The 26058-nt window shown below is 40.4% G+C and overlaps 2 protein-coding genes across 4 annotated transcripts in view; both read right to left on the reverse strand.

Moving 5' to 3' along the window:
* The window catches only part of AGBL4 (AGBL carboxypeptidase 4), a 1553201-nt gene that overhangs the window by 557556 nt on the left and 969587 nt on the right, over window positions 1-26058 (reverse strand). The window lies entirely within an intron of this gene.
* BEND5 (BEN domain containing 5) overlaps window positions 14947-26058 on the reverse strand; it is a 70176-nt gene continuing 59064 nt past the window's right edge. For both annotated transcript variants that reach the window (XM_053245328.1, XM_053245330.1), the window contains 2 exons: window positions 25422-25635; window positions 14947-15137 (listed from right to left, as the gene is read on the reverse strand). In XM_053245328.1, the coding sequence (XP_053101303.1) occupies window positions 14980-15137; window positions 25422-25635 (372 nt within the window). In that variant the 3' untranslated portion in view covers window positions 14947-14979. The remainder of the gene's footprint in view (window positions 15138-25421; window positions 25636-26058) is intronic.

Consider the following 26058-nt stretch of genomic DNA (forward strand, 5'->3'; position numbering starts at 1 on the left):
AGAGTTCTGGAGAAGGAAGTTCTCCAGTATCACACAAAAGCATTGCGCAGGAAGCCAAGAGGCTGTCCACGACAATGCTGCAGCTCCTAGCTGCCTGGCCACTCATTAAGGGGCACTCTGTGATCTTCAGGAAGCCGGGCTGCCTGGAGCTGCACACAGCCCTGATTGCACACATGATCAGGGCTGCCATGGTAGGAAGGGACTTTGCCCTTTTAACCTGGTTTAGAGGGTGGGTTGATTCTGAGGGTAGCCCTGCTCTGGAGCAGCGGGGTGGGAGAGGATTCAGAGGCTCCACACAAGCCTCGCAATCCAGATTTTCATGCTCCTGCCCTGCTGCAGCTGGTTGTGAGAATATCCTCAATGTGTGAAGAGGGCTCTTGCCTTCATCTAGTGCAAACTTCTGTCTATCAGAGACAGCCAAATGCCTTTGGGAAGCTTACATGCAGGGCATAAATTCCCTGGGCAGAACTGGATGGAGCACTTTTTGGTACATGGAGTGAAGGAAAGCATTGTGGGGGCAGAATGACGGGGCCCCATAACACCCCCACTTTTTGACAGCACCAGCAAATGCTGCTTTCTGCATTAGCAACCACTGATTCAAAGCCAACAAAAGCAGGAAACCAACTTGAGGAGATAGGAGTGGAGGAAGACAAGAAGTTACAAATTCAGAGGGAAACAAATCGGGCATCTAGCAAAGGGATATTCATTACATTTCAAAAAGCAGCATCCATAATTAATTTTCTGATGTCCTTACAAATAGGAACAAGCTGAGACTGTGGTTTCACAATGTTTATAATTCACCAAGTTAATTAACAGTCAATCATTAGAGAGAAGATGAAGGAATCATCTTTGATATTATTCAGTCATCTCTAAGGAAATACATATTTTTCCAGGAAAAAGAATCACAACTTTGTATTCTAAATATCTTAATCTTTTTAGCGTACTTTCCTTAAGGAAATAAGCTTGTGAGATCACCTGACATTGAGTGTGTGTGTGTGTCCCTATCAACTTTGCAATGCCTGGACTAATATGAACCAAATTGGGTACAGTTGTAGTGACACAGAGGGACACCTCAATGGTGTCATTTGTGATGACAGGGGTGTAACTACCATTAGGCAAGGGGAGGCAGTCATCTTGGGGCCCCACTGCCTCGAGGGGCCCCCCAGAGGCACATCACATGACTCCCCGCCCACCCGTGTTGCACCCCCTATGAATTATGTTGCGTCTCTTGGAGATCGGCAGGAGCAGAGAGTAAAAGAAACTCAATTCAATGTGAACTAAGTATTCACCATATTCATAATGGGGATGTGAGTGTGAGTGCAGTATATATTGTGAAGTGTGTTTGTGTGTATATATCAGCGGGGGGCCCATTTTAAAATCTTGTCTCTGGGCCCACTCCAACCTTGCTACGCCCCTGTGTGATGATGTCATTAAACGCAATTCAAGATGGTGGATGCATAAACATTTGAGGTGCAAGTAGGCTGACATGTGAACTACCTAACTGATTTGAACTAAATGTGCTACAGCTGTAAGTACACATAGAGGTAAGTACACATAGAGCATTCAATTGATTTTAATGGTGTTTTAATGTAAACCGCCCTGAGCCTTTTGGAAGGGCGGTATAAAAGTTTTAATGATAAAATAAATAAATAATAAATAAACAAATAAATTCACACAATCAAAAACTCTGTTAAACTTGGGTTTGGGAGCTCTGTGTGCTCCTAATTTTTGGTTGCATGGAAGCAAAGTTAGAAGAAAACCTGAGTAGAAGTGATTGGGTGGAATCAAGGTCGGAGGAAAACCTGGGTAGCTTTCCCTCCTACCTTGGTTCCACACAATCACTTCTACCCAGGTTTTCCTCTTAACTTGCTTCCATACAACCAAAAATTGGGAATACACACAGCTCCCAAACATGGGTAAAACACAGTTTTTGATTGTGTGAACAACACAGAGACACTTCAGTGGCATAGTTCGTAATGATGTCTTCCACCCCAATTCAAGATGGTAGATGTGTGAACATTTGAGCATAAGTGGGCTAACTTGTGTATTGTCTAACTGATTTGAGTCAAATTTGGTACAGTTGTAGTGAGTGATACATAGGGACACCTTAATGGCATAGTGTTGATGTCATCCACCCCAGTCAAGATGACAAATGCATGAACATTTGAGGCATAACTAGGTTAACTTGTGAACCACCTAGCCAATTTGAACCAAATTTGCTACAGCTGTAGGAACACATAGGGTGTGATGATGTCATTTGTGATGTCATCCATCCCAATTCAAGATGGTGGACACGTGAATGTTTGAGTTGCAAGTAGGAACTGTTTTGGACCATATTTGGTACAGTTGTAGGGACACCTAAAAGGCATAGTTTGTGATGATGTCATACACCCCAATTCAAGATGGCACATCCATGACTGTTTAAGGTGCAAGTCAGCTAACTTGTGAACTGCCTAACCGATTTGGGCCAAATTTAGTCCAGTTATAGGGATAGTGAAAGGAAAGCAGCAGATTAGTTCTTACCAGAACTACTTCTTTTCCTTTGTCTACATATTTATATTAATTCCTTCAGAATTTTAGCAAATACTTTCAAGTGAAATCCCCTGTTTACTTATTATCAATCATTCCTTAGAGACAGGAAATCAACTGATGACACTCTGATGACAATCAGTCCAAATATGCACAATGCAAATATGCACAAAGCTTATGAGGCCAAAGGACAGAATTGCCAGTACCAGTAAACATTGTTGTATTTGTTCTATCATAACTCACTTATTTAAAAGGCACCACAAATTATAGGTAGCTGAGTTGGTCCATTGGCGGGGGGGGGGGGGAGAATCCAAAAAGTCACACTTCACCCCCACACCCCAGCACCAGGAGAAACTGAATTTTTTTTAAAAATGTAATGGTTCTTCCCAAGCATAAACATTAGATAATTTTTTCAGATGGCTTCACTACATCCCTGAGGCAAAATAGAGTTATGCCTTTATTAGGAACAACTACAGTATTTTTTATGAAGACTAACTTAGTGATATCTAGTTGGGCCTAATAAGCCAAGTTTGGCTTTTACCTTAAACAGGTTCAAAACCACTGGTGACATGATGCGTAGCCTACCTCCTCCATGATGGTCTGCCCTGTGGCTGCTGCATATTTCAAAGCAGGTTTGGTGCTGTTTTTCATAATGGGGGACCTCCGGAAATGCAGCTTCTGCAATCCCTGCATCAAAGCAGCATCAGGGCTGAAGGCTTGAAGGCTGCAGCCCCAGGGTAGACCATTACAGAGGTGGTAGGCTGTGCATCATGTCAGCACTGTTAGGTAGGCATCTTGTTATCCTCAGGAACAGAAGACTACTCACAGCCATAAATGAGAAGATTGTTTCAGTTTAGAGCTGGGTAACGTTTGATGTTAATCTGACCTGGATTAAACTAGATAATTTCCTTATGAATTGATTGAATCTGGCATCTGTGGAATTCCATACATGCTGGACTGCATTAAACCAATGCTCCTAAAGCTGATTAAGAAATAGATATTATGTTCATTACTTGGTACGTTTAAATAAGATCTCACATTTCTGCACAGTTGGGTGGTGTATAACATATGCACTGCTGCAGTGTTGGGGTTATTCTGTAAAATACAAAATTGGCAAGTACAGTCAGTTGCTATGTCTGTAGGCCAGAATACACATTAGGCTTGAAAAACCCAAGACAAATTTCTATAATCTTCTGGAAGCTATTGTTCTCATCCCTGTAGTCAACCTGCTATCCCATCACATGCTAATCCTTGAATTTCTTTTGACCTCAGTGTCTCAGTTTGCCAATACTGTTCAATCTTAGACTTGCTATTATTTAAAATTTGTTATTTAAACTTATTTTTTTCCACAGAAATGCAGGTGTATCCTGACCAGTAACATGATAATATAAAACACCTTATTATTCAGTCAACTAAAAGTCCTGGGAGAATGACATTTTTAAATTACTAACAGACTGTATCCTCTTTGGAATTTCAGAAGACTGAAGTCTACTTGGGTTTTGCCATTTGGTCTTTTAAAATATGTAAATATTATTGATAAAGGGAATGCTTATTGATGCATTTATATGGCATAAACTATCCAATGTATTCTTCCTATATCCTACTGCTATCTTTTAAAAAGTCTGTTATTTGCTTTGGATTAAAGTGGGATTCAGGACCAAATTACCTTTTCACATTTAAATCCACATGTAATCCATGCTTGCTTAGCATCTTGGCTTCTTCACAGACTGATGAATGGTAGGTGGCTCAGGAAGCTACAGTACATTGCAGGAGGTGGAGAGTGTGAGTATAAAATATTAATTAACTAAATATTTATAACTACTGAGCTAACTTCCATCGGACCAGTCATGTAATGATGTAGATCAGCCGCTGGTCCATGGTGATCATTTAACGTTCTGTTCACAAGACAAGCTGCAAATCCACCTCAATGCCTAAGCTTACAGTTCTGCTGTGAACAGAAATAGTGTCACAGAAGTGATCTCTTTCTAGAATTGTATCCTCAATGAAGAGTCAATGGAAAGTAGAATTTAGTTGAGCAGATGGGAAACTCTTACTCAAAACAAAAGCAGTGTATGTATTTATGAGAGGAGCAAAGTCAGTGATCAGGCATGTACACTTTGTGTTGAATAATTGTTCGAATTTTTAAAAGCTAAGTCATTTGTCTTTCTATTAGAAAGTTGGGTGGGGGGGAGTCTTCTGAAATATTTGAGATAGTAAAATTTAAAAATTAGCTACTGAGCGTGAAGTATGCAATAATTGCTCTTCATAACATTTTTATTGCCTCTACAGTCTATGAATTATTGCTTCAAATTCCACAGTGCCATTATGATGAAAAAATGGTATCAATAAAGTCTGTGTGATTGATGTTAAGATTTTATCACTTAAAGACTATGAAAATCAGAGACATGCCAAAGTGAAACTATTTTTCATGGCATTTTCTCTTCATCCATTCATTCAGTGCAATTAGGATACACACACTTTTTCACTTAGCAGGATCCTTTTGTGTAGTGGTTATGCCCACATGAAAATTTTGCATATCACTATGCAGTTTTATTTTAATGAAGAATTCCAATTTTGGTTTTAACACACTGTGCACCATTTCATATTTCTTATGGATGGTAAGCACTTGGAATCTCTTAAATTATTTGAGTAGGAAGAGACAAGAATTAGGGCTAACAAATTCATATATCTCTCAGTGTTGCTGTATAGTTTCTAAAAAGGAAGTGAAACCTTTTATTGATTTCCCAGTGACCAAAGAAAAGTAATTCCCATGCTGCAAGAGATGTTTGTTTGTGGGTGAGGGGGGTGTCTTGTTGCTTATTTACACACTTCTCCAGAAGTCCTTTGCATATGAACTCAAACTAGAACCCTTGAGACATTAAAAAATGGAGAAACACAGTGGCCTGAGAGAACATCCACAAGCCCTGCCCCCAAGCTTATGCGCTCAGAAGACCCACCCACCTACTGCTCACACCACCCACTGCCCACCATTATTTCCATCTCACAATCTGATAATGTGCAGAATCTGTCCATGTTTACTGTGTTGGTCTCTCTGGACACATGTTGTAAACATGGACAACAGGAGGGTGGAGCTTCTGAGCATATCAGTGTGGGCATACTCTCTTGATGCGATACACAAGTACAGCTCATGCTTTTAAAAATAACCCCTGAAGAGGGCTCTTTAAAAGTAAGAAAGGTGGCATTCTATTGTGTAAATGTGGGCTGCATGAATAGGCACCAGGAATCGTGTGGTTCACAGACTGTAAGCTGCCTACTTCCATATTTAAGCATGAGGAATACTATCCCTTACAAAGTAGTATTTATCAATTGCACTGAACGGCTTCTAATAACAAAGGTATATAATCATCATTGTTTATGAGGAAAAGCCATTATGAGGCAATGTTACTCATAGTTACTAATTCTTATAACTAAAACTAAACTACAACCATTAAATATTAAGTCAATTTTGACTATTAATCTCCATGATGGAAAAGCCATCACATAATATTGTATGCCAAAAATTCACCAGACACTATCAGCATTATAAATCAAAGCTATTTTTTTCAGGAGGCTGTACCTGTGGCTAAGCTTTTGCTTAGACGAGACAAGAAGACTGTGGGCAGGAACAGTAGGGTGGGCAATCTCAAGACATACACAGAAGATAAGTTAATGCCCAACCCATTTTGAGTCCTATGATGCTCCTTCAGAAGTAATTCCGGTTTTGTTTTTTCAAAGAGAAACTGAAACGATCTCCACACAATTTCAAAATATTCGGAACCAGTCACCCCTGAGAAAAGTGTTGCAAGATTCAAAATGTGTTGGGCAAAAAACCATCTTTTGTACAACTTTGAGGTCTCCTCTACTTTCATCCATATCTGTGGCTAGTTAAGCACAATACTTACTCAAATACAACCCAGGAGACACAAGTTCATTTTTACTATACAAAGCACCAGTCTTTCTAGGTAAAACAATCTTTCAGATTACTTGCATTCCAGCATCCATTTATCTAGACATCTTTGGGCTAAATTTTATCAGACTAATATAAAAAGAGTCCTTTTGGTAGGAAAGGGGAATACTAGATTATTTTTGGTTTTCTAAAACAGAGTTGATAACTGACATAAATAAGAAAGGCATTCATCTCCCTTTGAATATTCTTTCATTTTATAAAATAATAAATGGAAAATAAAGCCTTTTTCTAGCTCTTGCTTCCTCCCTTCCGACTTTACCCCATCCCAATCTGTCCCAGAAGCACTTTATCATAGATCAGGTCATAAATATTACAAATTATAGCAACAATGTTTAATTACAAGGGACAAGATCATTTTTGTAATAACAATGCTCCCCTGCCTTCTGGGGAAAAGAGAGAAAGCAAGCACCACTAATGTCCTGGAAAATATGTAATATGAGGAGAACAGCTCACATATTAATTTGGAAAATCAACTCAGCACTTATCAAACAATCTGGAAAGTGAACTTGAACTCTTATTTACATCCAACTATTTGGCTATGTTCACAAGACCTGCTTTAAACTATATGACAAGACAGAGAAAGGATGTGGTGCTTGACAGAGTATTATTCACTCAAGCATATGAATGGGAGACTTGATGTGTGAGCACATGGAATATACTTAGCGGCTACCATACTGCTCATCAGCCCACGGATCCAAGAGCAGAATGCAGATGCCACTTCCGAGCCATCGAACAGACTGTGCTCACTACTTGCAAATATGGGGCTGTTCTTTTCCTCCATGAGTCCGTAATCACTGCTGCACTGCTACTGCCACTATTTCCAGTGGCGGCAGCAGCACAACAGTGATTACACTCTGGTTAGGAGGCACAGAACAGCCCCACATCTGCAAACAGCTAACATGGGCTGTTCAGTGGATCAGAAGCTGTGTGTGTGTCCTGCTCTTGGATCCTTGGGCTGCTGAGCTGTATGGCAGCCAAGGTCTTATTTCAAGTTAATTGCATCTCCTTCTGGTTCTGTCCTCATGATAATTAACACGGGTCGGAATATACTATTCTGTGCCTTCAGCCATGTTCTTAAGATAACTTTATTCTGGTTTCTTTGCCCTCAAACACATTGCAACTATTATTTTGTTCCCAAAAGCAGTACAGTAAAAACATAGCAAAGAGATCTTTCTAGTCTTTTCAATCATCTCATGCTTACAGTGCAATCCTATGCTTGTATACTTAGTCCTACTGTAGTCTATCGGGTTTACTACATATTTATTTAATGTCATCCAGATACTTGATGCTTTACAAAGAATGAGAAGAGAGATCCTGAGGGCTTTACATTATAGTGATTGGCACAAGGGAGAAAGAGGAAGGAGGGAAAGTGGAGGCAGGGATAAATGGAAAGCATATGCTGTTATTTCACTTACAAGTACTTTTCATTAAGGAAGGAGGACTAGAAGATTGTGCCCAAGGCTTCCCAGAAAAGATGGGTTTTAAGGAGGGATTTGAAGTAAGAGAGAAATCATCATGCAGTTGTTCTGTGACGTAGTTTCAGGCACAAAGGGCAGTAAGAAATAAAGGGTGGAGTTATGTAAAGGGCTGCAGCATGCTGGATGAAGGTGAGGGAAATGATGTGAGCCAATGGAAGGCCACTGAGGAATCAGTTGCAACAGTCAAGGTGAGAGACGATGAGGGCATGAGCAAGAGTTTCTGCCAAGGAGGCAGAGAAAAGGCATTGGATTTTTGCACTGTTGTAGATGAAGAAGCAGCATGATTTGGTGACAGATCAGATATCGAGAATAAAGAGAGAAGTTGAAGATAAAGCCAAGTTTCCATGTCTGTTCAACAGAGTGGATGCTGACATTGTCAGTGGGTAAGGAGGAAGTATAAGGAGATAAAGGTTTAGGAGGAAATGTGAGATTTGGTCTTAGACATGTTGGCTTTGACACAACAATGCAACATCCAAGCAGAAGTGTCAGGAAGCTGGAGATGAGGGACTGGATGTAGAAAGTCCTACGGTAAAGAGGTAGAGCCAAGTGTCATCAGTAGATATATGGTACATGATTTAAACAAACAAACAAATAAACAAAAAACAGCAGCTGATGAAGTTACCAAGGGATGGATTGATATGGACAATATACTTACCCATCTCCAAACACTGTTTTCCCATTCTTAAAAAAGGGAACAAGGACCTCATTGAATTGTGGCATAAATGGACAAGGTAAACAGTATTGTAAGACCCTTTGTACTTACTCTAAGAACATGATGAAAATTTTATTGAAATTGCTTCTTTTCTATGAAGGTGTATAATGGTGGCTTCTTAATGTAGCAGCACTGAACTTTTATTCCTAGTACTGAAGCAAAATGGCAGGACAAGCATTACAATAGCACAGCTGTTACCATGTTAGAAGTAGTCATAGCAGCTCTTAGAAAATCATCATCAAAATGCAAAACTGACATTCTAACTTTTCTACTTCTAACCATAGTACTTGGCTGTAATAATAAGGGTCAGAGTGATCTTCCACCTGGAAAAAAAAGAGATACTGACCAATTAAATGACAATAGTTTCTTTGTAGACTTCATCATTCATGAACATATGTTAAATGCTACAGTTTTAAAGTTCTTGAAACATGGTTCATTAGTAGGAAAAACTGAGTCCAAAAAGAGAATTCTGTATCGAAAATTCAATACAATAAGTGTATAACCTTGAAAATGCCCCAACTTCAATCTGGACAAAACTTCATTTGATTTTTAACAGTAAATGCCAGCTGTGAAGTCAAACAGCCAGACTGTCAGCCATCACTTGCCAGAACAAACATACATTTCAAAATGAACCAGATTGCGCCATCTAGTTGACAGAAAGCTTTCTCCAGCGGGTAAGTTGGCTGTTGGCACCAGAATGGCAGCAGCTGTTCTGCAGCAGAAACCCCCTCTCAGTGAACAGAGTTCCCATTCTTCTGCAACATGCTTAAACAGCACCTGACTTGCTTTGATTTTCTAGGAATTAGCACGCAGTGGGGTGAGGAATAGAATGAGAACCAGGATGTAAATTGTATAACACCCAAATTTTAGCCATTTGTCTAAAAGCTATTTAAAATGGCCTTTCATAAGATATGAAAACAAAGTATTTTTTAAATGAAACGCTACTACACTCTACCTATACGGCTTTATGATGGATGGCAGCATTCATAGTGTTCAAAAACCCCTAGGTTTTGCCACAAAAGACAACAGGTGCATCTGCAAAGGAGTTTCCCTTCCCATATCCCTGGATCAGTGTATCTGTGCTGAAACAGGAAACAAAGAAGCAGAGAAATAAATACAACGTGCACAGAGCCTATGTGGACCTCACCCCAGACAGGTGTCCTGCTACTAGAGCAGCACCATAATCCTCTGTACCTATTCTGTGGAAAACGTGTAGCCAGCAGAAGTACTATGGAACTTTCTAGAACTATTTCAAGCTAAGACTATGTAGTCAAGAATAAGAGAATACAGTCAACACAACATCCCACCAAACACACCCAAAATTACTGCTTCTACCAATTACCTCTGAGAGAAAGCATAAAAGTAGGGTGGGCAAGGTTCTTAAGTACCAGGTACAAAAGTGTATTCTGCTTATCCTTTCAGTATCTCAGTAAAAGAATTCATTAATTTTAACTCTATTGGGAACTTAGCCCAAGACCTTTAGAATGTTTTATCTTTGCCTACAGGTGTGTTTTAAAAAACAATAATAATAAATTATCAAATTGCACAAGTCTTCTGAAGAAATACTGCACTTTCACTCAAACATTTTGGCTAACTGGAAGCAACTGCATGTACCATAGAAAAACTGACAGTTTCCTATAGATAGCAATGTCTAAGACTAATTTTTCAAAACAAACAAACAAAATAAATAAAAAACCAAAACCAGATGAGGCAGTAAAGCTGGATCTGAGCTGCATACTTCAGCTGCAGCCCTTTTCTGACATTGTTGTTTCTATGTTAAGAGATCTGTATGCATCTACGTGTTTGAGTATGTGTTCATGAGTTCTTTTGAAGAGGACTGGGGGACAGGCCCCCTCAAATGAAGGTTTTTAGACAGGAAGTACTACTGCATGTGTGCTAAACATAGACTGTTCACACTTGCATCCCTACCTGGGTTTGTACAGTCCTACCCGGGTAGGACTGCTTGTGTGGAAGGCTGGAATTGAGCCTGATCCTGGTGCTGTCATGCCAGGAAGCCCGAGGTTTCCCCTTTCTACCTGGGATCCTGGGCTGTGTCCTCTGCCTGCAGTGTGAGCAGAGCATTGGACACCTAGAGCTCCTGGCTTGTGGGGAAATCCCCAATGCCCTGCACTTGTAGCATGGTGCATTGTGGGATTTCTGGAGATCGGGCTGCTGTTCCTCCACCTCCAGAATGCCACACCGCTCACTGCAGCAGTGATCATGTGCACAGCGCATGGATCATGTGGGGGAAGGTAGGTTTACTGCTGTCTTGCCCGCATCCCTCCCCCACTTTATGAAGTGTTTCATGGGGTTTGTATGATTTAATGCTCTTCCATATTATTATTTGGTGGGGGGGTCAAATCCCTGTACAAAGAAAACTAGATGGCAGGGGGGGGGAAGACTAGGCCCCTTACTCCAGTGTGATATGTGCAGAGAAATTCATCTCCATTCTTCTCTCTCTATATTTCTTAACTACATGAGAGTGTCACTGGTGAACACTATGCAAAGATATCTTACAATTTGGCTTCCTGATATCTCCTTTTAAAAGCAATTTTCTAGCCTTCATAATTACAGATTAAAGAAAGCTTTCATGGGAAATTGCAAGGAAATTGCAAATCACAGGTATTTGTGGCATCCCTGAAAAATTCCTTGCAGGAGGAGCTGGTCTTGTGGTAGTAAGCATGACTTGTCCCCTTAGCTAAGCAGAGTCTGCCCTGGTTGCATATGAATGGGAGACTAGAAGCGTAAGCACTGTAAGATATGTCCCTCCGGGGATGGAGCTACTCTGGGAAGAGCAGAAGGTTTAAATTCCCTCCCTGGCTTCTTCAAGATAAGGCTGAGAGAGATTCCTGCCTGCAACCTTGGAGAAGCCACTGCCAGTCTGTGAAGACAACAGTGAGCTGGATAGACCAGTGGTCTGATTCAGTAAATGGCAGCTTCCTAAGTTCCACTCTCTGCCCCCCAAGTCTTCTCTTGTCTCTTATATAGAGGCAGCAGTATTACATGCATGAAGGGATGTTTGCTGGAACTGCCACCTCCATTGGGGTGAAAAAAAGATCCTTTTCACCTAAGAACTGTACATGTATCTATCACATACAGGTCTATTGATCAGACCGACCAGCTACCCAGATACTAGCTGTTCACAACAGCTATTGAAATGGATGGTGCTTGTGGAGAGGCAAGTGTTGATATTTGAATGTTTTAATAGCTAAGCCTATGATAGGAAGTTTGCTCCCTCTTCATATCAGGTCTATCAATGGCTACTAATCTGGCGGCTATAGGCCACGTTCAGCCTCAGAGGCAAGATTCCTCTAAATACCAGTTGCAGGGAGCAACAGCAGGAGAGAGGGCATGCCCTTGCCTGTGGGCTTCTTAGAGGCATCTGGTGGTCCACTGTGTGAAACAGGATGCTGGATTATATAGGCTCTCAAGCTTTAAACATTTAAATAGAAGGAACATAACCTACATATGAGTAAATAAATAAATCTTTATCCATATGCTCCCTCTGCATGCAGGAGTTCCATATAAACATTGGAGGGATATTATATTGGGGCAGATTTGTGGTAAGAGATCAGATCAGACAAAGGAAGTCTTACATGTGCAGAGACTTTTTCTTAATTACTTTCCCTTAATCTCCATATATACCTTCATTTCCTTTCTCTAAGTGCCCTGACTTACAAATTTTCTGCTCCTTTTCCTTTTTAGGAACATAGGAAGCTGCTTTCTACCAAGGCAGAGCATTGGTCCATCTAGCTCAGTATTATCTACTGACTCACAGTGACTCTCCCAGGTTTCAGGCAGGAATCCTTCCCAGCCCTACCTGAAGCTTTTCCAGAAAATAGGCCTTACCGCAGATTTCCTGCGAGGCTTTACTGCGAATCTGAAGTTGCCTCAAAATACCAACACAAAAAGTGAAATGTTTTACCCCAGATATAAATCGGGCTACACAGTAACACACACTGAAAAACCTGAAATGTGTGTAAAGGGTTCCCTGAGATTTACCTCAGGGATTTGGGGGTAAATTTGGCTGAGATGTGAACACACATCTCCATTCCAGAAGAGATGCAAGCTAAAAGCTGGCATGAAAATCTTCCTGGAGATGCCAGGGATTATATCTGGGACCTTCTACACAAAAAGCAGATATTCTAACCCCCAGCCATGGTCCCATTCCCCAAAATCAAATAAAAAGCAATATGCATAAATACACAATGAACAATGTTACTTAACTAAAAACTTCAGCTATTATACCTGTCTTCCTATTTTCTAACACAATTCACCACACCTAGGACTGAGCTCTGGCCCCTGCACAGCTCAGCCCACCCTGAAGCACCTTCTCCAACAGTTGCTATTGCTGCTCTTGGAGTAGTATTTCATCTACCTGCATCCTGGGCAGAGCGCTAGATATTCTGCCACTACCCTTGGGACTGAACCCCCCCTCCTCCTTTTAAATTGATTTTTATGTTTACAACGTGATTTTGATTTCATTTGGCCTCCCTTATTCGGCATATCATTAAAAAAAACACCACCACCACCACCACACACACAACGATTTTGAGCCCCTTGGGAACAGGAGTATTAATGCATAGAAAGTATGCTGTAAACTGCTTTGAATCCATGGGAAATGGCAGGCTAGAAATCATACAGTAAGTAAAGAAATGCATATTAAATGTACAGTATTAGATTATAAATCACAAATAAAGTGTAGTGTCTTCATTAATTTATATTTGCTTCCCTTTCTGTTAATCAGCTCTATCAAATCTCCCATTAATATTAAAATGTACAGCCCTACCTCTTAATGTTCTGAACTTTCTAACTGGAGAATGACAATAAGTTGTTCCATTCAGAATGCAAAATGTGTTTTAGGTTTTGAAGCAAAAGTTAAAAATAATGGGCAGGATCTCGACTAAGCTGATCGTAACTAAGCCCCATTGCAATGAATGAAACCAGTTAGTCGAGACAAATTGAAGCAAAGCCCCATTTCAATGGAACTTAGTCATAACTTAGTCTGGATTCTGCCCAATCTACTTGCATATAAAAATACCATGTTGGTATTGGGAGGAAGTACAAAACCAGATGAGTGGAGGTTAAAAAAAGAGAGAGGGAAAAATGGTTAGTGAATATTTGAATTACCCAGTCTTAAAGTTTTAGAGTGCTAACACTCAACATGTTCTTCTGTACAATTATCATTTGAATCCCTTCATGCACACCCTTTTTTAAAAGTTACCTTGATCCAGTGACAAATAGGATCAGCACTCGCTCCTTGAATTTTCTGAAAATCTAGCTCGAAAGCCAATGCTCCTATTACTTAAGCTTACATCGGTATAGTTTCATAGATGATTTTAGTATGGAAGCCACCAGTACTACATAATCTTCACTTTTTCTCTTACACATTTTTCTTGTACAAAACAATCTTTATTTTTGTTATACTACATTATTCCTTCTCCAAAGAAATACAGATACGATTAGACTGTATGGCCTCCAGGGATAACTGCAACATACATACTAAACATGAACCACAGCTCAAATACAGCATTTTGCAGGTAAAAGCTGCTTTCTCCCCCCACCCCCTCTTCTTTTTATAAAGAAAAAGATCTGAACATGGAGCTCGAAGTAGATACTGGCCACTGACTTCAATGGTTCTACTCTAAAGTCAACAGCTTGTTTCAAGAAAAATGTTATGAGAAACCATGAAGATATTTAGATATTTTAAGAATGAAAAGTACAACTTCAAGAAAGAAAGTTAACTAAAATAAAAGATGTTTGCAAAGTACAATGAAATAATCACGTGTGTGAAGTAATTTTATTCCACAGAACCTTTCTGTATACAGCAGCCTGCAAAGCAATCCCAGTAACTAAAATAGAATGACAATGTAGGTATATAGGTCTGAGACTCACAAAACATTGAGCCACAGTCAGCATGTTACTTTCCCTGGTACAATCAGGGAATCACATGCTATATCACCATTGAGAGGCTGACATGCAGACTCAGTAACTCATGAGTAGCCCCACTGAAATTAATGGCCAAGTTAGTCATGATTAATGTGTCCCATTTATTTCAATGGGACTATTCATGAATAATTTAGTTTGTATGCCAACCAGGGAATTTTGCTGTATTTGAATTCACAACAAGCAGATGAGATTAAATAGTAGTTTCTCCAGACTGTTTAAAAATAAGTCAATATTTTATAATTCAATCTATACCAAAAGGCCAGTTTTCCCCATCTGCATGAACGCCACGAAAATCGAGACCACCACCAGAGTAAAACACTAACACTTTATTAAAAATTCAAAATTTATTGCAAATTGTATTTTGCTTCTCTCCTTTCTTCATTTTTACATGATTTATTGATATCCATGATTTTTTCACAAATATACTTGTTGACTTTGGAGAGTCTCTGTGCAATTTCAGTTTCATCCACAGTTTCTTGTGCTATCCTGTCATACAAGCATTCTGGAATGAAGAGAAATGACATTTAGAATGACAGCTCAGCAAATTTAGAATATACCAGGCATGATTCAACAAGATAATAGACACACACAAGAGGCAGCATGGAGGCAGCAGTATGTCAATGCAATTTAAGAAGTGATCATGGATTCAGCAGGGGGGAGCTGCTCCACAGGAAACTGACCAGAACATTCCTATAGGAGCAGAGTTTTGCATGCCTGTAACTTCTGGATTATGAATAAAATGACACCAGTATATTTTCAGCTAAGATCTAACTTTGCAATGAAAATGTCTTTGATTGATTGGCCTTTTGAATCACAAGCCACTCAGTTCAAAGTGGCCATGGATCTGGGCTATTATCCTATGTCCAGCCAGGCACATTTAAGTCCTATTAAAATAAAAGGAATTACTCATAGCATTCCTTAGCCTTTGCCTAGCACAGGTTTATACTTTCCACCTCTGAAGTTCTTCTTTCCAGGCCAAACTCAGCCATTACCACTTGATCTCTAAGCAATGGTCACATGGTCTTGTTATTTCAAGGTTGCCCTCACTGCTGAAGGCAGCAGGTCCTCAGTCATCCTCGACTGGCTACTTTTTCAATTTTTGCTTGTCCAAATCACACTAATGAATTGGGCAGTCAAAAGAAAGTGAGAAGATGTTTTCCCAAGTTTACATCATAACTACTGAACAAATACACAATCGACTCTAGCAGTACATTGTTGTGTTGCGTCAAGAATTCTGGGATCTCCTCTGGTGAACTTCCAAGGTGCTCTGCAAGTACTAGCAAGGATGTACCCCCTACAGTAGGTTTATGTTGGCCAACAGTTCCTTGAAGAAGAAATACAAAAAAAGTGTGGTAGAAACAGGCCCTATTTTCCCCAGCCTAAGTCGTTGCAATTCTAGATATGAGTGATAAGGATTGTAAAAGGCAGCAGTCATGAAGGAAAATATGTTAGTACAGAAACCAAAACCATAATAAGGTTTGTCCAGACCTTGAAAGGAATTAGTTAGTGGACAGCCTGGTTACTGAGGGATAGCTTAAAGGCCGCACCCTATGACTTTTAGCTCTTTAGCATACAAAATATTAAAGGGGCACAGGAGTGCCTCTTTAGTTAAGGTGAATAGCAAAACCCCCCAAAAAGGTTTCCGTCACTGTAAGACTCAAAATTCTTAAAATGCTTAAAATGACATTTAAACTTTGAAACTTGATATGCATTATCTACTTGATGCCTAATTTCAAGGAAATCTGATAAAAAATGCCACAGCTACAATTTTTAAATGTTGAAAATTGACACTTTGACCTCTGCCCTTTCCCCAAATTTTATCCAGGTATATTATGTATTTCAAAATTTTATGAAAATGACTGATGTAATCTGTTCAGCCTTGTCTAGGAAGACAATCCTTTGTCAGTTTGATAAAGTGTGGAGCAGCGGTTCAAAAGATATTAAGGTTTTCCCACCCCATTAAAGTCTATGGCTAGCATGTGCTGGCAAAGTTATATAGAGTGTATCTGGTTTGCCAATGAAGCCAAAGTTTGCCAGTTCTCTGAGAATGGGAGGGGGAGGCAGCTAGTGGATTCTATTGCAAGTGCAATGTTTGTTCCATTAGTTATGGAATGTAAGCTCTCAGGGAGGAGAGGGAGGGGACATGGAATGGACAGTTGTAGGGATGTGCAGAATGTTTCAACTCTGGAACATTTCAACTCAAAATGGGCCGTTTCAAGTGTTTTGAGCTCGAAACAAAATGCCCTCTAAATAAGGGGGCCTGTTTTGAGCTTGGAACAAAACAACCCCATTTTGACTGAAATGTTTTGATGTTTCAAGTGCCATTTTGGAGGCCTGTTTTTCCTTTGCTAATTGGTTTTCTGGCACTGGCTTCCAAATGGCTTGGATCTCCTTCCTTCCTTGGTTAGTTTGTTATACAAATCAAGCGTTGTCATGGGCAACTGTGTCTCATTGTCTAAGGCAGGGATTCTCAACGTGTGGGTCCCCAGATGTAATTGGACTTCAACTCCCATAATTCCCATCCAAAGGCCACTGGGGCTGGGGATTATGGGAGTTGAAGTCTAATAACATCTGGGGACCCACACATTGAGAAACCCTGGTCTAAGGGGAGGGAGGGGGAATACAAAAGGAGGGAATTTCAAAATGTATTCAAAGAGACTGGGAGGCTGCCTTACAGAGTGTCTCTCAAAGAGGATATATCAGGAGAGGAAGGAAGGTAGGTTTGATTTTGTAGTTTTCTCAGCACTAATATGCTGTGCTATTGCTGTTATAACTATCTGGCTTTGCTGGATCTCAGATTGACAGAGGCAGAACTTGGTTACCCACTTTCCTTGAGTTGTAGTTTGTTTTGTTTCTGAGATAGTATTGTGGTGATAAATGGACAATGGCAGTTGTATGTGTGTGCAATATTTCTTAGAGACTGTTATGATGAGTTCTATGTCTGGTCTTGAGAGACTATCTGCTGCACAAGATATGCAGCGGGTGTCACTATGTACCTTGGGCTTTCAGTGATGCCTAAGTAAGTTTGACACTCTGTGTCCATTATATGCTGTTTAAGAAGTATCCTGACCTGTTCATATCCTAGGGAGAATAGGTGGGGCAGAGAGAGCCAGAGTGATAATAGGTTTGCCAGCACAGTTCACTTCCATGTGGATTGGTAGCCAGCATTAGAGGGGCTAGGACCATTGAAAAAGAGGATAGTTTTAGCAAGAAATTGAGTATAGACAGCCATACTCTGGCCTCCCCTTTCACCAGGCCTGCCTCCAGATGCAGACTGGGATTAGGGACACCGGGGGGGGGGGGGGTACTTGGAATACTGCTCTTAGGAATTTGGTTAGGATGAGCTCCGGGGGGGGGGGGGGGTCAAGTTGGAAAAGGTGCCCAGCTGAGCTCTGTAGAGAAGTTGTGCCAGCAACTTGGCCTCAAATAGTTTAAGTAGCCTCCTTTTGACTGAAAGAATTTTAGGGTGGCTGCAGTGCTCCTCTGGGCAGCATAGCTGCTGTGGGCCTTCCTAGTGCCTGATTCATGAAAGACCACCCCCAGATATTTAAAGCAGAAGACCTGCCCAGTTGTGTTCCTGTTTATGTGACAGGCGTCTATTTTGGCAAAGGGCATTATTTTGGTTTTGTGATAGTTTATTTCCAGGGGATCCTTCTTACAGTTATGTGCAAGGGCTCTTCTATGTCCTAGAATCCTTCTAAGAGCATTTCTAAGTCCTATGGGGGTCCTGGAGAGAATTGCCACATCATCTGCATAAAGCAGAAGGGAGATGAGTTTCTCTGCCAGTCCGGTGGAGGTTGGGGAGTGGGGTGAAAATCCAGATTACTTAAGTAGCCCACCATGGTGTTCATATAGAAGTTGAAAAGAAGGTCAAGAATGCAGCCTCGTTTGACGCCCTTACAGGTGGGGGCAGTGCTTGACAGTTGACCTTGGAGATTGCATCTGACTTTCAGGGAAGTGGAAAGTACGATATAGCAGGCTTCTAGCTTTCCTCACAATTTGGCTTGGGAGATGGAGCCAAATGCAGAGTTGAGGTCTATGAAGGCTGCATACAGGAGACTGTGGTGTGGTGTGAGTGGAGTGTTTCTCAATTAGGTGCTGAAGTACTAGACACTGGTCAGTGGTGGATCATCCCTCCCTCAATCCGGCCTGCTCCTCTGCCATGAGGTTTTCTTGTTCTAGCCAGTCTCTAAGTTTCCAAAGTAGGTGTCTGGTGTAGAGCTTGTTGCTTATAATTCTGAGCAGGCTGATGGGTCTATAGCTGGGCTGCACAACTCAAATGCCCTGGTGGGCCGGAACCATCCACAGCTGGGCATGCAGGGGCTGAGGTCAATTTTTAGAACATTATTACAGTGGTCCCTCGACTTTCGAACTATTCGACATCCGAATTTTTCGACTTACGAAAGGAAAAAGTGGCCGCACGCTTACGAATTTTTCGACATCCGAACGGAAAACTGTTGGCGGTTTTAGATGCTGTTTCCTCGACTTACGAATTTTAGATGCGGTTTCCTCGACTTACGAATTTTGATAATGTGGTCGTTGCCCCATGGCGAGCAATGCTCCGCAGGAGTTTTCAGAGTTTGCATTTTGCATGCCTTTAAAGTGCACTTGATAGAGTTTTGCACATAAAACTGGGTGTCTGGGTCTTTTTCCTAGGCTCCGGAACGAATTAGCAATAGCAATAGCAATAGCACTTACATTTATATACCGCTCTATAGCCAGAGCTCTCTAAGCGGTTTACAATGATTTAGCATATTGCCCCCAACATTCTGGGTACTCATTTTACTGACCTCGGAAGGATGGAAGGCTGAGTCAACCTTGAGCCCCTGGTCAGAATCGAACTTGTAACCTTCTGGTTACAGGGCGGCAGTTTTAAGACTGCGCCACCAGGGGCTCTTGATTAATTAATCCGTTTCCAATGCATTCCTATGGGAAACCGCTTTTCGACTTACGAACTTTTCGACCTACGAATGTGCATTCGGAACAGATTAACTTCGTAAGTCGAGGGACCACTGTATATTAAAATTTAAAATATTATTAGTTACTTGTAGATCTATTCTGCCTATTAATGGACTCATAGTTTTAACCAAGGATAGTGACCAGAAAATAGGTCCTGTCCCTGCTCAATCAGTGGGACCCCTGGAGTGCATGTTAGACCCAAACAAATGCCAAGTCCTCTCCTCTCCCTAAATAGTTGCTGCTTTCAGGCTGAAATCCTAGGCATGCTTACATGGGAGTAAGCCTCACTGGGTACACCATGGAACATATTTCTGAGAAAACATGCATAGGATGGTGCTATAAAGCAGTTTCTAGCTCCTGTGTTGCTGCAGGATACCTGGGGGTCAGGAAAATAGTCCCTGCAAGCCAAATCCAGCCCCTGGACCTTATGTTGTGCAGGCCTGGTCTATAGTTTCCTGTGTCATCCCTCCTACCTTTTTTGAAGATGGGCATAATGGTTGCTAGCCCCCAGTCTGTGGGGATACAACCATGCTTGTCAGAGGCCAGAATGGGAGCCTACTATGCTGTGTTGTTTTTTATTAGCTCAGGGGAGGGGGGGGGGGTTAGATCATCACCAGGATCCTTCCCAGTCTTAGCTGAGAAATCAGATCCATCACCTCTGCTGGCAGGGAGGCCAGGCAGGGAGGTCCTCTGTGTCTTTTGCTGGGGGCATCCGATGTCTCCTACTTTGTCTCTGTACAGTTCACTAAATTGCCTTTCCCAGACCACTGGTGAAATACAGCTGTCCATATATGTCAGGCTGTAGCTGGGATGATCTGTGGTGATGTGCCAGAATAAGGCAGTGTCATTTGTTCTGACTGCCTGGATGAAACATGACCAGGAATCTTTTCATGTTTGAATAGTTATTTATATTACCTGCACAATATAATATAATAGCCTGCACAATATAAGAAGGTCCTGTACAGTTGCTGGTCCTATGTTGGTTTTATAGGCGCTGAAATTAGCTATGAGCTTCTATTCCAATGAATGTTAACTGTGCTTAATTAATGTTCTCTGGATCATACCCAAATTGGAAGGATCTCTGAATAATGGCTCCTTAATTTAAACAGATAATAATATTGCATATCTTCTTAACATTTATGAAGTTGCTATCAAAAAATGTTCCACACTAATTCTCACAGGATCACAAGGGTGGCGGGTGATGCGTCTGGCTCTCTTGGATTTCCTGTCTCTCTGCTTCCAAGGGGTTTTCTGGGATGCAGTTCTTAGATGGTGAGGGAGATGACTGGCATAATGCAGAAACCCTGTCAGCAGGCTCCTTAGAGGGTGAGGGAGGGTTTTCCATGCCAAGGGCTATAAATCTGTTCTTAGTAGGGGTTGCAAAAGATGTACTCATGGCTCCATTTGCTTTGTTGGTGGGGAGGAAGGAGTAGATTCTCATCTGCTTCCCCTTAGCTGATTGGTGACCATTTGGACTATTCATGCTTCTTTTGGTTTGCCATAGTTGGGGTTTGTGTAATTTCTGCTTGGGGATTTCAGTCCAATAAGAAGTCCAACTTTAAGGCAGGAGCTCATGAATTGTGCTGCTTATCGCCTTCTTGGACACTACCCACCTACCTCCACCCCACTGAATAATGTATTCACCTGAATCCAATTCTAGGTCTTTTCCAAGTTCTTTGATGTTGGAAATCAGGGGGTCATCTTAAATTCAAAGTCCTCTTCCTTTTGGATAAATATAGGTATAACCTGTATTTAACTTCTTTCCCCACTTTTTCATTTTTAAAGGGACTCGTCTTAAAGCCAGAGTCGTCTTCTATTTGGGTAAATACAGTATGCTTTGAAACATATCGAGGCAGTTCACACACGATCAACCAAACCCAGGCTCAGAGCAGCATGGATCGTGTGGGCAGTGCCAGTGCGCCGAAGAGAAGACAGTTGATTTTCTGGGGGGAAGGTAGGTTCAGCTGCCCTCCCTGCTGTCTCATGGTTGTGTGTACGACATTATTGCCTTCTGTGGCATAAGCCACTGTGAATGCTGGCTATTACTATATATACACTAATAAATGGTTTCCAAGCTGATTAAGCAACTTCTGCTTTGCCCAGTAATCTTTTTCTACAGCCGTTTATTGCTTCATATGGCAGAAAACCATAGAGATTCACTTAATTAACAAGCTTTATAGCATTGTTAGTGCACCATATTAAAGTTATGACAATTAAGTATTCTCCATTCTTTGTAGTTCCTTCTGACACCTTTCAGGAGTTTTATAAAAGGTTATTTTTCAGTGACAAGATTTACAATGTTTGCATATCATACTTTTTAATAACTTTCTTAAAATAAATTACACAAAAGGGACTACTAAAGAGCAAGAAATATTAGCCCCATTAATGCCTAACACCATCATTTAAACATGTATTTCAATGTAGCTATTCTAGGTCCAGGTAATAAAAATAAAAATCACCCCAAATACAGATTTTATGAGCTCTAATTTTGAAATGCAAACATTATTGGACACTGAAAAATGCATTAAACATGCAGTTATAATCTAAACTGAAGGAGGAGCTGCTAATATGAATTAAAATAAGATTAGAACTAGCTCAGGGAAAAGAAACTATAGTTAAAAATGGTGTTCTAATTTAACATTGACAGATGAATTGTGATCAAGGTAAAATACTTCCAATTCCTCTTTAGTACCAGAACACAGAATGAAAAAGCAGACACACAGAGCAATTCATGACATCACTGGATGTTACTGGAATCCCTACTTATTGGGTTTTCCAATTTATTTCCAGCATGATTTCCTGATTAACCCACACACCTATGGTTAATAGCTGTTGTGCACTCATGCTTAGAGGGTCGATAGAGTAAAGAAGTCCAGTAACTTTTGAAATGCACATGGATCTGGTTCATGTGCATTATTGTACCACTGCTTAGAAATATGATCTTGTATGCAGCAATGAGCGTGAAGATGATTTCATTAGACTTCTTGCACAACTGTGCAAGATAAAAGACAGTTTAAAAGACACCTGTAGGTCCCAAGTTCAGTTGCAGTTTTATTTCTACTAGAAGAAAGTGAAGAGCAGTTCTCTAGTTGCTCAGCTGTGGAAATGAGCTATTGGAAGGGATTAAGAATCAAAGTTTACCACCCCACCCCAAGGAAGGGAAGGAATAACACCATTAATCCATATAGGATTAGAACCAGAGTCATAAATGGAATAAGCTTCCTGCTGAAATAAGAGCATCTCCTTCTCTGTTGTTTTCAGAAAGAACCTCAAGACCCTCCTGTTCTCTCAGGCTTTTAATTAGAATTAATTTTAATAATTCTAAAAATTTGTTTTAATGATTTTATTGTTTTTATTGTCATGTATTTTGATTTGAGACTTTTAAATATTTTAAATTTTGTACACCACCTAGAGATATGCATATCAGGCGGTATAAAAATGATAAATAGATATTATTATTTATTCAATTTCTATATCGCCCTTCCAAATGGCTCAGGGCAGTTTACACAGAGAACTAATAAATAAATAAGATGTATCCCTGTCCCCAAAGGACTCACAATCTAAAACGAAACATAAGACACACACCAGCAACAGTCACTGGATGTACTGTGCTGGGGGTGGATAGGGCCAGTTACTCTCCCCCTGCTAAATAAAAGAGAATAACCATGTTAAAAGGTGACTCTTTGCCAAGTTAGCAGGGGTTAGCAGATAGGTAGGTAGACAGATAGATAGACAGATACAAGATAGGCAATAACTAACTACTGAAGGTGATGCTGTCCACAACCCAATATATATTGCCAACGTGGTGTAGTGGTTAGAGAGATGGACTAGGGTCGGGGAGACCCGAGTTCAAATCCCCATTCAGCCATGAGACTAGCTGGGCCAGTCACTTCTCTCTCAGCCTAACCTACTTCACAGGGTTGTTGTGAGGAGAAACCTAAGTATGTAGTACACCGCTCTGAGCTCCTTGGAGGAAGAGCAGGATAGAAAATGTATAATAATAATAATAATAATAATAATAATAATAATAATAATAATTGACTACAGTTATATCTGGTGTATTGCGTGGCAGATGTCTGTTTGTATGGGACTTCCGACTACAAACAGACAAACATCTGCCACACAATATACCAGATATAACTGTAGTCGAGAAGAAAGAAAAACAAGTTAAAATAATCAACATAGCAATACTAGGGGATAGCAGAATAGAAGAAAAAGAAATGGAAAAAATCACAATTTTTTTTTTACAAATTGAAAGGCTGTGGCAGAAAAAGACCAAAATAAGCCCAGTGGTAATTGGCGCCCCAGGAGCAATTCCAAAACAACTTGAAGAGCACCTCAACACCATAGGGGCCAGAGAAATCACCACCAGCCAATTACAAAAAGCAACTTTACTGGGAACAGCCTATATTCTGCGACGATATCTATAACAGCAACAACACTGATGATAAAATTCAGCCATCCCAGGTCCTTGGGAAGGACTCAATGTCTGGATAAAACAAATCAGTCAATGACACCTATCTGACATGTAAATAAATAAATAAATAAAAATAATAATATTTTGGGGAGAAAGAAAAGAGCTTCTAGCTGTCTGGCTGCACTGTCTGATCTCTCAAACATTTTTCTTCTTTCTGTAAGAGCCAGTTAACACATTTGCTGTAGCAGCATAGCTGCTTCCACACTGCTCCTGGAGGAACCAATTCACATGGGTAGTCCAGACATGGACCAACATCCTGACGAAAAGTGTGAGTGTGCATGTGCACATGCATGCATGCAGTGAAAGGATCCAAGGCCATGGCAGGAGTGTTCCCACTTCTGAGGTTTGTGGGTTCACATGTGCAAGGGGAGGGAGATTTCTGCTGATCTCCCCTTCTCCCAGAAGCATTCTGAGCAATAGGTAATTATGTCCCTGAGGACTTCCTCTGATTCCATAGAGCTACTGGCACTATGGGTGATCTGGATGTATACCAATAGTTAGTGAACCCAGTCATTTGTTTCAGATGCATTATTCTATACCAGGCGCTAACATTTACATCCTTATATGTCATGTCACTATGAAGAACATATGAGGCACTTTCTGGTGATGTGTTCTTTCTTGCTCTCCAATACACCATAATGTTGTCTGAATGTGCAGACATCAGGATATGGTACATAGTTTACATGGCTAGTGTAAAAGATTTTGATTCAGCATGGTTAAAGGCACATCCATAAAAAAATATAACCCAGAGAACATCAGGTGTACTGAAATCAAAGAGACGTAAGCACATTAAGCCCCATTGAAATCAAAGAGACTTAAGCACATTAAGTGCTTAAATCGCATCTATTCCAATGAATGCTAACTGTTCTTAATTACTGTTCTCTGGATAGCACCCAAATTCAAAGGATCCCTGAATGATAGCTCCTTGATTTAAACAGATAATAATAATAATGCATATCTTAGTATTATAAAGATGCTATTAAAAAGTTTCACACTCATTTTATTTTCAGACGTGGGATTTGTTGTTCAAGGCAAAGCAATTCCTTTTAACTTTTCAAATGGCCTGTAGGTGTCTATTTTTCTTTTAAAAATTGATTGTATATCCCCTGCTTGCATTTTAAATGAAAATTTGGAGATCAGAAAAATGGAAGGCTTTATTTTTCAATACATGTAGAAGCTGTAATGCTATAAGGACACTTTAGTTTTTACAAGAGATGCTTTTAAGAATGCACATGTGCTGATTAACTAAGTTGCTAAAAGCAGTTTGAAAGGACTTTTTAATATAAAAGAAATGAAACAAACTTCCATTTAATCTCAACAGCAGAACATTACACGCTCCAAATAACCTACCTCTGACAATACTTAATTTGTGAGGTGACAGAGGTGGTTTGGGAACAGCATCTTTCTTTTTTTTGGTTGCAACTCCTGTGACGCTTCTGTTCTTGAGAACATCTGTTCCCCAGATCATAACTGCTAAGTTTTTTGTGTACTTTGAATCTCCTTGCGTTACTTGCAGCTGGTGCCATTTCTCCTCATCTACCCAGATGCCACTGCCAAGATGGACCTGAAGTGTAAAAACAAATAGCAGTCAGTTTACAATTAGTATAAAACACCAGAAGTCAGTCTCATAATATAATTGCATGATTTGTTTTGGCTTTCAAAACTAAGAAGTCATACAGTATCTTAAAACACAAACACATATTTGTTGCTAACACCACAAAATTTAAAACAATGAAAGATTAGAATGAATCTAAAATACTGAGTTCTGTTACATGTAAATATCAGCAAGTGGGTTTATGCCATCATAAAGGTTCTTCTACGATGAAAACAGTGGCTGACATCCTAATGCTCAATGGGTTCTGCTAACATCAACATGCACACAGCACCAGACCCCACATTTCTGAAGTGCAGGCGCTCTTGCACAAGAACACACATACTTTTGGAGCTCTCCCCTACTCCAGAAGCACTCTTTTAAAGTGCCCGCTCC

The sequence above is a fragment of the Hemicordylus capensis genome, chromosome 4, assembly GCF_027244095.1.
Source record: "Hemicordylus capensis ecotype Gifberg chromosome 4, rHemCap1.1.pri, whole genome shotgun sequence".
Taxonomy (NCBI): Eukaryota; Metazoa; Chordata; class Lepidosauria; order Squamata; family Cordylidae; genus Hemicordylus; species Hemicordylus capensis.